The following is an 11176-nucleotide window of genomic DNA, read 5'->3' on the forward strand; positions in this document are numbered from 1 at the left end:
TTTAAAAAACCTTCTGAGTAAACTAACCTCACCACAATACCAGAGTAAGTCGATCACTGGGTGGATTTTACTTGCATCTGCGCACTACATCCAGCACAAACCTGCCAGTCAATGGCTGACGAACTTCAGCTAGGCAGTCTACGATCCCACAGGGGAATACCTCCAGATGGCTCCTTAACTGGGAGGACAGACAATCTATTTTCGATGCTTCCTGCGCACTTATTTGATGGAAATACTCTTGTTTGTGAATGTTTTCGACATTTTTCTCATGATATGCTTCGCCATTATATCCAGAATAAACACCCCAATTGCTCACACACTTTGCGTACATGTAATTGCAACATGCTAGCTCGTCAACATGACTATTCTGCACGGTAGTCGCAGGGTCCTATCGCTTGGGTCACTGTGAACGAGCTTGAAGCGGAGCTGTCTCTCCAAGGGAGATGCAGTGGAGAAAATATGTCACTCGGAAGACGATTTCTGACTAATGACGTTCAGTTAACGTGCAGTCACCCGAAAACTTTGATTTTTTGAGGGAGAGGACAGGTCATACTCTCGTTTGCATCTTACTCGCACCACATTGTGCTGGTGGTAGACTACAGTCATGGATTTACATCAACAAGCACTTATGTTGCCCTTCAAGGAAACCCTACGCTTAAAACGAAAGTCGAATCAGTCAGCTGAGGCGTTCTCTGGGCCCATTGCTTCCATTCAACTTTTGAGAAGTATGAGGGTTAAGTTATCTCCTGGTCGCCCGGAAACACTTGCGCGGCCATAGTGAATTTGAAATGTAATTGTTCTCTTTAGAATAGGCACCTTAACTTCTACACTGCCTTACTTTATTACCACCGATTTGTATGTGCTCCTGCGGTCAACCAACACTGTCGTTTCGTAGTACGTCAGTGTTCTATGAGTATCTTCGTTTCCTCATTATCTAACCACTTGTAACAGTACTCTGGAAGATATGTTTTCACAGAAGCGCCAAAAGTTCTCATTGTGATTTCGGTTGGTTCAACTGAGCTACTCAGGTTGGGATCCTTCAGAGTGATTCAAATGTGCTTCCTGTTGGTTCTTTCATTACCTGAAAACCAACTGAAGTGATGACACTTTGCCTGCATGGAAAGGATGTCTTTTTATTTCTTATCCCCCAAGCTTTATACGGGGCTCCTGCAGCGGGCTGTGAAAGTTAGCGTGATTAAATAGACGATCCGACTTCACATCTAGTTTTGTAAACGCTTTAACCCTGTCAACTGGATTCTAAGGCCGCTGCCGTCAAGTCTTCGCACGGAAATTAATGACTAATATCTGAACCACAGGCACTGTTGCCTTGTAAGGAACATGGAATATATGGGCCCACTCAGCCGATAGTGGAAACCATTCTTAGTTATTCCAACATTCCTCGAAACTACAAAATTGGACAGGTGTCGCCCCTCAGAGCCTCTTTCGATTGATGGGGTTTTAGCCATCATTTGAACTGCACACCCATTAGACGCCTGTTCTGAGTTTCATCATATTACCTTTACTCTTCACTGCAACGTTATGCAATTTACCCTTCCTTCCAACGCAAACTCAATCCGATATGAACATGGGGCTTGATGCTTCTCTATTCAACGCTTGTCGACCTGGTGAACGAATCGCGTGACGCGTGTATATCCCTTGGTAACCCTGAATTTGTTACCACTCTACTCCTGTTCTACCATTGCCTTCTTTCTCTCGGACTCGTGGATCTTACGCGCTACTACCACCTAAGCGCATCACACCGGACACCTTGTTCACTCTGTTCGGTAAGAGTGCTTTTCACGGTTGTTCTGTCTTGTTCTTTGTTGTCGTAGGCTTCATACATACTCCCGTATGCTTCCGCAGGTTGTGACGGAATACTGCTATTGTCTTGTTTCGGTTCAGTCCATACAGTACCGAAAATCCTTGGCACTCACAGCTAGGAAGGAAGCAACATAAGTGGGAGACACCACTTCCTTCTAACATCGGGGATCTATTAGTTATTCGGGACTTTTCCCGAAGTCAGTTTCCAGTTTGATGTTACACGATACTAAAGCCTAGAGGCTGGTGAGAGGAATGGTGTATCTGTGTAGCTTCGGACTTCCTTCAGTCATTACATTCTGGGGCTCATAATTGTGTGAAAGAGCTTGCAGCTCATAACGCACAATCTGCTCTAGTCCCTGATCTTTCATTATAATTTTACCTTGTGTGACGGTGTGTTAGAAACCGGTGTCCACGTCAGTTCTGCAGCGGACACCGGTAATCTTCTTTTGGGGGCTCCTCATCCCGTCTTATTGTTTTCCGGTATCCACGTAAAACAGACACTCAGGATTCCTACATGCTCTTTGAGTGCAGAAGGCCGGGTTCTTCATTTTCTCGAATGGACCAGCGAGCTTCTTTCCATATTGTGTTTTCACTAGCGACCTTTATCAGGTAGCGTCGCTCCGTATATCAGATGATGTGAACCTACGTGTTTTGTTTTTGAGGACAGCTGATCCTCATATTGCCAGTGTCGGTACCAGCTATTTAAACGTAGGTATTATCCTACAAAGATGCACCTTTTTCACTCGGTGTGGCGTGTTCCCACCGCCTTAAATTTGAATCAACCGTGAGAAGCGCAAATTTTTCAAACAATATTTCCAGTTCACTATGAAAAGTTGCAAATTAAGGGCAGCTGTTTACAAATGCCAGTTAAAAGATGACGATGACAGATTTATTGTTATTGCCCATTAGGCTTGTGATTAATTCCCTGTGTAGTGTCGAAAGAGCGTTAATCAATAGAGATGCATAAGGAGTAAGTACAATTTTCGTTGTCTTTGTTGAGACATCTGTGGAGAACGACTAATAGCCCAACGAGATCATGGGCTCGCCCACCATAGGAAATGATGCCATACATGTTGGTAGTGGATAACTGTAATCTCACTTGCCCACTGCGTATTCTTTAAGGCTTGATTCCGTCGCAGGTTCTTTTGCCTCTTTTTGTTCAAGGAGTTTACGGAGATGTTCAACGGGTGAAAATATTACATAACAAAAAGGATAGTGCCATGATTCAACTTGCCGACTGCAACCAAGCCCAAATGGGTAAGCTCCCAATGCGATGCTCACTCTGTTCTATAACGTTTTCACCGAATGGATAGCTTAGCCTATTGACATCCATAGTTTCATTGGGAATACTTTCATTGTGGTATATTGGGTAGGATGCTGTTAGTGCTGCCTAACAGAATGATGCAATTTAGTAACATTGTTTTATCACGAATGATCTGCTAGAAGAGTGGATGCATTTGTAGCAAGATGATGATAACATCCGTCTAGTGTATGATGCGTCAACATTGGTTAGTACTCAGCTACGCCTTATCATGAGGACTGGAAATCAGGAACCGACTACCAACAAGTTGAAACAGGCACTCTTCGTCAATCAGAACCAGTCAACACGTGACGCGGGTTCACTGGTTTCATATTCCATCTATATGCTAGTTAATCGCATCACTGATCGACCGCCCGTGGCCCGTGTTCTACCACTAGGTCGCGGGTTCCAATTGTCCTGGAGCTTCGTAAGTTGTGCATGGCTGAAACTATTGGGTATGCGGCTCAGCAGAACCCAACAGCTGCCGCAACTTTCAGCACAGCCAGTTGTCCCACCACCAGGACGAAAACTTGCCGTACACATCTCTGCATGAATATCCTACTCTACTTCGGTGTGAACAGACATGTCATTGCGTAGAGCTAATTGACTAGGCAAGCGTAGACAGTATGTGGATTGAATCTATTTGTTGTTCTTTCAAACCACTGATGTTGTAGATTCCAAGGTGATAAGTACACCGGCACGGCTGGTATTCTGTTTTTTTGTAGTGTAGTCCACTTTCTTACGAATCAGCGGTTTATAAAATGGAAGTTCGTTTTTTTTTGGGGGGTATCCTTGCTGCTTTAGGTTTCTTTTATTTTGGCTTCATCTTCGCCAGGCATATTGTTAAACTTCGACTGTCATTTCAGTGGTACAATTCATTTGCCGACGCACCTCACGATACAAATGATATTGCACGCTGACCTTATTGACCTTTGATTACATATAGCCTGTAGCGATCCTCCAGATGGTCACAACAGCAGCTTAACTCACCTTGGTGAGTATCATTCATGATGTGCTGTCACGTCCACCAAAACATTCTTTGTTGGAGGTAACTAATAACGAACCTCAATCAGTCAATTGGTCAGTCAGTCATGGACCATGCGAGTACGGTGCAACTGCCAAGGTACTTCGATCTGGTGCTTTCTAGCTGTGCATTGCTGTGTTTACTGCGGCTGCACGTTCCTTGATAACAGTACTGCCACCTGAAATGAAAGTTTTACGCCCAAAGTGATGTAGAGGATATTCCATCTCTGGCCTGATTCGTTCGTCCTAGATATGAAGGTCGAGAAAGGAGGGAATATTTCAGTTGCAGCATCACAAAAGTGTGTTCTGATACCGCGCATGGCTGGTATCTTATGAAATGGAAACACGAGTCAAACTTTGATACAACGGGTGTAGCTTATTGTAGGCTTGTTGATTAGCCCCTACCCACAACTTGACAACAGGTGTTTGTAGATGCTACTTCATTCAACCATGGTCATTCAATCACTAATGGCTCTTATTCTGCCCCCTCACTTCTCAATGTTTCCCTATTTTCACTGCACAGCTGTGAACTATCTAGATAAAGTTCCGTTATACGGAAAGCAAATGCGTTGCACTTTGTCGAAAAATATGGCGGTTACCATTCCAGTGCCTGGAAAGGACGACTCAGAGGCGAGTGCTGAAAACATCAATCAACTGAATCGGGAATACATTGGTCATCGGTTGCATCGATTCCGGCGCCCGAACGCTCGCTATCTGCAGAACCTGTGCGCACCAAGTAAAGTTTTGCATATATCCAACCTGCCTGAGCAAGTCACCGAAGATGACTTGACTGATGTGTTTATGCGTGTTGGTGGGCTTCAAGTGGAGGCCGTCAAATTGGTCAAGTAAGTTTCTTATTCTTTTAAACGACGGTTTTTTAGATGTACCTGAGACTTTCCAAGAACTTAGTCTTTCTTTGGTGCATGTGCCTTCGGTTGTTACGGTCTAGACTAAATTTGAATATATATTCTGGCTTTTGCAACTGGTCATGTGGTGCATCCAGCTGAAATGATTGCCATTCGTCGGTCCAGTCACCTGCTTCTGTGATATTCATTCCCTTCTGCGATAGGGATTGTGGTTGCCCATTGTGCGAACAGGTCGTAAACGAACGATTAAGTTGGACGCCTCTCTCTGAGATCTAGATTTTCTTTTTTTTTCGATTTCCACAATGCATTTTGGAGGTCGTTATCTAAGTTTTCGTTCAGCTATAGCACCCTTCCGGTGCCTAACTGCCAGGGGATGTCGAGAGGCAGAGGTCGGGTTCGAACCACGGACCTTCCGGTCAGTAAATTCGCGCTCTAGCCACTTGGGCTAAGTTTTAGAGAAACATTTCAAACGCATTTGCATGTAAGGGAGTTCAAAGTATCAACGTTTCTACGGTGTCGAACTTACCAGTAAAATTGTGTTTTTCTTACTGTTGTGATGCATTTCAGTTTTGTTAGGATAGCGGAGAATCCTTCTGCGTACGGATTAGCTTTTGTCCCCACAGCCCCACAAAAAAACGCATGGCTCAGCTTGACAGATTTACTTTGGACGGTTATTGGCGCGGGTCTTGAAACTATAGGCGGTAACGCTTTAACGCGTGTGACGCTTTCAATTTTTCTGAAAAGATTCAGCGGTTAGCAATCACTGCTTACCGGTTTTCATAGTTAGCGACCTACTCGCATTGTTCATTTTCAGGACGCCGAAACCCATGGCACTGGTCCAGCTTCAAGATGTCGAGAAAGCTGTTACTGGCTTGATAGTGAGTTCGGTTGCATTTTCCCATGTCATTGCATGTAACATTTAATCACATTCCTTTTAAAGAACACTTACAGATTAGGTTGTTAGTAAGTATCTGTTAAAACTGAAACAACTATATTGTTCAGCTGTAGCACCCTTTCGGTGCCTAGCTGCAACCCAAAGGAAGCACGAGGGCTGGAATACTGCCAGGTTGCTTAAGTCTAGACAGTTGAAGTGGAGAGGCAGGGGTCGGGTTCGATCCACAGACCTTCCTGGCAGAAAATTTGCGCTCTAACCACTCATCTATCTCGCCCCTACTGAAACACCGCGCTCTAACCACTCAGCCATCTCGCCCCTACTGAAACACTTAAGATTTGCAAGCAAATGGACAGCAGAGCAGTGTGGTTTTTCACCTGGACTGTTGATTGAATTTGTAGGTACCTCGAACTACTTATGAAGGGACAGCACTAGCCTGTCACATCCACGGTAGCAGCCTCTACGCTCATCAGCATTGTGGAGGTTTGTACGTTTGCTGTTGGTATGACAAGTTTTGTCGAAATTAGTCTACTTGGGTGAACTTTAGAGGTGATTATGTTTTATGTCGTCAGCACATGTGTTGTAGGTAGCTCCGGCTTCTGTTTGGCTTTACCTTGTTTTTAAGGGCATCTTAGTTTCCTCGTTTTTCTCATTCTGCTGAAATTAATATCTTTGGGTAGTAACCTTTTAAAGGCAAAACCATTTTCCACCCTTATTTAGGCCTTGCATGACTACGAACTTGTGGACAATATGCACATGCGGGTCTCCTTCAGCAAGTCTTCAATTCGTTAGAGGCCTGTTTCCACAATTTTCCGTTAGCCGTTGCTTCTCCCTCTTTTTCTACCATTCATTCGCTCACCCGATTTGTTTCTCATGTGCCCACCTGATAGCACGGTCATATTCCACAAGTGAGCATGTTTCATGGAAGCAAAACATTTCTCTATTGACTGCATTTGTATTCCCCTCTATGGATTTGTGTTAGCCTCCGCGATTCATAATACATGCACTAATGTTCGAATCGTTGTTTATGATTCTCTTCAGAGTATTCTGTTTGTTTGTATTGATTTTGTTTTGCTAACTCTGTTTTCTGTGTTTGTTGGGTATCCTCGGATTGTCCTGGTGGGTGTGTGGTCAATGAACTCTTCTTGGAAATGTTGATACAAGCCTTACCCTTGTGACGCCTCCACATATGGTTTGTCTCCCACCATAATAAAGCCCTTCATTCATGAGCCTACCGTACCGGTCACTTAACATTACACCATCGATTTTTGCAGTCTGGTGACTAGGGACGAGCTGTAGTAATTTGCCTCATCAACGAGGATTGCTTTGATGTTGTTCACCGCCCTTTTTCGAGCTGTCAGCTAACTCGTGGTGACGCAGCCTAGGATCGCGGTTCTCACCTGATAGGTAGGAGGGCTTGAAGTAGAGCCGTTGTGCGAGCACACTAGCTCCGTTAGCCGGTGATCATTAACGCCGTTCGGTCGCTGCATCAATTTCCGCCTCACTGGTGCCCTTGAAGTCCAGTCGTATGAGATCGATTCCTCCGACAAAATGGTCGTCACGTTTGTGTGCACTAATAAGAGTAAATAGGCTTCCGTACGACAGTCACTCAGAATTTAAACCTAATCCAGTGTCTGTCATAAATCTTTGTAACTGGTCGTTCAGCTGTCCTCTTAAGTATCCGTAAGATTTGGGGTCCTTTTGGTGCGCCTACGTGGAGTCTGTTACGCATAATACCTCTACAAAAACAGTGGGATTTGTACTACTTTCAGATTCAGTTTGTCGTTTCTGCTTCGCGTACACAGTGTTTTGTGCGATCTCTCAAACTATCTCCCTACAGATGTTTGGAAGTTATGTGGGTGGTCATCTTCAGTCCTCATGACTCAGTTGTCCTTCTCTGGTTGGGAAATCAGTTGTTTTCCATGGTAATAAGCTGCGGACCTTTCCCATCCGGTACAGGTGATCAGCACAGACGTCCGCATACTGTTTTGTGTTCAACTGTAGGAGTTAATGACATACACAGAGCATCTGTACAGTACCTCTCATTTTATGTGTCCAAGATCAACCTTTAGGCAATATACCGCGTGGTTCCTGATTTGCGCGCTTGATGGTAATGACTGACTCGAGGACTAAGACATGTGTTTCAGGAGACAGTAGAAGCATGTAATTTTCGGTCATTCTGAGGTGTTGAAGGGGAAAATATGAACCGGTTTTACTGGGTTATCCAAATGTACCCTTGTCCTTTGCGTTTCCTCAAGTTTGCGTGGTACTTACTTGTGCAATACTTGTCTGTAGTTTAAAATTGAGGGACAAAGGCTTATATCGTTCTCTTCTGAAACCAATGTCATTCATCCAAGATGCGGTCAAACCTAATAAGTGTCAAATGAAGCTTAAAGTTGGTACTTTATTCTTAAATACTGATTCGTCTTGTCAAGTGAGCTAGCTATCGATTCTGTACCATGAGCATCTATGGGCAGCTTTCAATGACCACATCTTACTTGGCCCGTTGAATACATGTGTATCCGTAGTCTTGATTGCTCACCGATAAGTGCGCATTCACGCCACAATTATTTGTGCACTGAATATCCAACAATTTTCTGAATTACTGGTTTTCGTCGAGGACTGTATCGCCTTTCCGAGGTGTTCTTCACTGTCAGAGAAGTGCCTGGTTTGATAGTCCCTAAGCTCAAGCTTAGGAACTAGTACCACTTTATTTTATTACAATTAACAAAACGCGTGTTTTCAAAAGTACTGCTGCATTCTCTCACTTGTCGTAGTCGCGTAGCCTCGGACAAGCTTGATGACAGTGGTATCATGCATTCGGTTTGCTGACTCGTAAACTGTACATAACTACTGTGGGACGGCATTCTTTGCCAAACAATGTGCATGTTTAAGATGGGAACTAAACTTATCTTAGTCATATACTACGGTCGTGAGAAACCGGGCTGACACAGTTTAACGGCACTTGGCTATTGGTGCCAACCCTTCAATTCACTCAATCGATGAGATATTTCGTTGATCACAGACCCTCCGGGTTCCGTCCCGGATATTGCCTTATAGTCAAGGTGTCCTGTAAAGGAATATAGGCCGTAGAGAGTTGAATACAAGTAGCAATGTTTAGGAAATCTGGATACCGAGATTATTCATTTCTGGTAAGATCAGTTGCAATATTTCTGTTCTTGTGACCCTCTTTAAACAGTGCTACTCCAAACTTTTTATAGGAACCCTTTGACTCTATATTGCTGTTTTTGTTTTTAGCACATTCGTATTCTTCGTCGCCTCCGTTTAAGCTGTACTCTCCTCGACCCATCCCGAGTGCCCCCTTTGCCCTTAGAACAGCCATATTCCACGAACAATGACTTCGAAGGTCCTGCTTTTTCCTAACAATAAAGTTGTTTGCAGGAGGACATTGAAGTTACCCATGAAGATCAGAAACGAATTAATAGTTTCGCTACCTGGAATTTGAAGTCGAAAGATTTCGCTGCTGAATACGAGCAGAAAAAGGTAACTTACTGCCTTGGGTGCATTCATTCATATGGTAGAAAGACCTCGCGAACCTGGATGATGCCGAGGATGAACTCATTGTCTGTGATTCTGATTACCATCCGTATCCTTTTCTCTCTATAGGATCATTCGAATTTGGTAATTTGGAGAATTGTCCCAAGTTCAGTATGGTCCCTTTATTTTCGAGTGGATGATTTTGCGCGTTAATTTGTCTTTCGTCTCAATCGTACCAACGTACTTGCAACCTGTGACATTTTGTTTTTAGTAGTATCCACAGTTTTTTATATTTCTTAGGCGTTTGTTGCAACGTTGCAGGCTGTTAATCAAGAAACTAATAACATCAAACTGAAAAGTGAAACAAGGAAAGCATAATTAGCGGTTACCCGCGTTGTTTTCTACTTTCATGTGAAAGGTTCCCGACATCCCATTCCCAAGGATTAGCGAAGCTAGCAGAAATTTTGGTTGGTACAAGAATGCAATCAAGAGAAGCTTCGGCTCACTCCCGGAAACTCGCTTAATCAGGCAAAATCACTGCATTTTCATTAGTGTGCAGACAATCTTCGTGAACGCTGTTCTGAATGCTGCACTGGTTGTTTGAATTCACTTGATTCTTTCGTTAATAGGCCATCAGGTGACCGTTTGTGGCCCTGATTGTCTGCACTGCTAACCAAAACAAACGAGGCTTGATGACTGGGTGATTTTGGCTTTCGTTGACCTTCAACTGTATGATGTGGAATACTGATATGACTTTCCGGCAGCCAGATTCGGATGCTTATTGGCTGACCGTGTTGATTTAGCTTGTTTCAGTCTATGTATCGCCTCCTATACCTACAAAAGGCATCTGGTCACTTCCTTGCATATACCATAAGGACTTCAAGTATGCAAATGAAGTCGCACTACTCGGTTCAGGTTCAATTCAGATTCAGATATGCACTAAGTGATCTAACTGGTGCCGCCACACAATTCTCCGTATTTTTACACTTTCAAAGTGCTTAGTTCGACTGTAAGACTAGGTGAATAAACATCCTGTGTCTGTCTTTTGTTCACTGTCGACCTTTCATTTCTGCACTATCTGGTACCGTATCCGATGGCGATCCGAACCACCCAGCTGCTCATAGTGACCCAACTAAGCTTCTTAGAACCCCAGTCCTTAATTACTTGATTCAGTTGTCTCTTATGTGGTTGCACTATCGGCAGCCGAATGTACTGACCTTTAGGTTTAAGAAATGAATTGCTATGGGTCGCTTTAACTCTTCGTACAGTTATCTGGTCGGCGAGACCTTCTTCCACTTACCCACGGATGAGGTGAACGAGCACATCACCGCTGCAAAACATACCACCAAGGTCCGGATGCTTGAGCTGGAAGAGTCCATAGCAGAGAGTAAGGCACAAATGCATGCCTTGAAAAAGGATCTATACGCAAAGTTTGGAAACCATATCAATTTGGAAGAAGACTGACCAATGCAGTTATGTATTGCTGGACAAGTTGGTTCAAATATATATATGTATATTACCAAAACTTATCTTGCGCTATCCTATGGCTTCACTCTGACGAATCAACTGTACCGTCTTGCTTTTCGTCGCATCTGAACGTACATCAATTTTTTTAAATCAGGCTGTTGAAGGCAACCTTGATAAGCTATCTGTCGCAGTAGGGCAGTAAATAATAGTAATCGTTCATCTGCAACATTCTTTCGATGCCCAGCTGCCACCATAAGAAAGCTCAAGGGCTGATATACTGCTGCGGTGCCCAACCCTAGTCGAACCACA

The 11176-nt window shown here is 43.8% G+C and overlaps 2 protein-coding genes across 2 annotated transcripts in view; both read left to right on the forward strand.

Annotated features, from left to right (window-relative positions):
- T265_11733 (hypothetical protein) overlaps positions 1-6889 on the forward strand; it is a gene marked incomplete at both ends in the record, with an annotated part of 32854 nt that extends 25965 nt beyond the window's left edge. Inside the window, 5 exons of the mRNA XM_009178471.1 lie at positions 1751-1784; positions 2986-3078; positions 4668-4989; positions 5825-5888; positions 6623-6889. Coding sequence (XP_009176735.1) covers positions 1751-1784; positions 2986-3078; positions 4668-4989; positions 5825-5888; positions 6623-6694 — 585 coding nt within the window. The remainder of the gene's footprint in view (positions 1-1750; positions 1785-2985; positions 3079-4667; positions 4990-5824; positions 5889-6622) is intronic.
- Positions 6890-9161: 2272 nt separating this feature from the next.
- Positions 9162-10886, forward strand: T265_11734 (hypothetical protein; the record flags this gene model as incomplete). Its single annotated transcript, XM_009178472.1, has 4 exons — positions 9162-9269; positions 9305-9406; positions 9445-9509; positions 10669-10886. The coding sequence occupies 4 exons, from the start codon at positions 9258-9260 to the stop codon at positions 10862-10864; spliced, it is 375 nt and encodes a 124-aa protein (XP_009176736.1).
- Between the last annotated feature and the right edge of the window lie 290 nt (positions 10887-11176).

The sequence above is a fragment of the Opisthorchis viverrini genome (genome assembly GCF_000715545.1).
Source record: "Opisthorchis viverrini unplaced genomic scaffold opera_v5_567, whole genome shotgun sequence".
NCBI lineage: Eukaryota > Metazoa > Platyhelminthes > Trematoda > Opisthorchiida > Opisthorchiidae > Opisthorchis > Opisthorchis viverrini.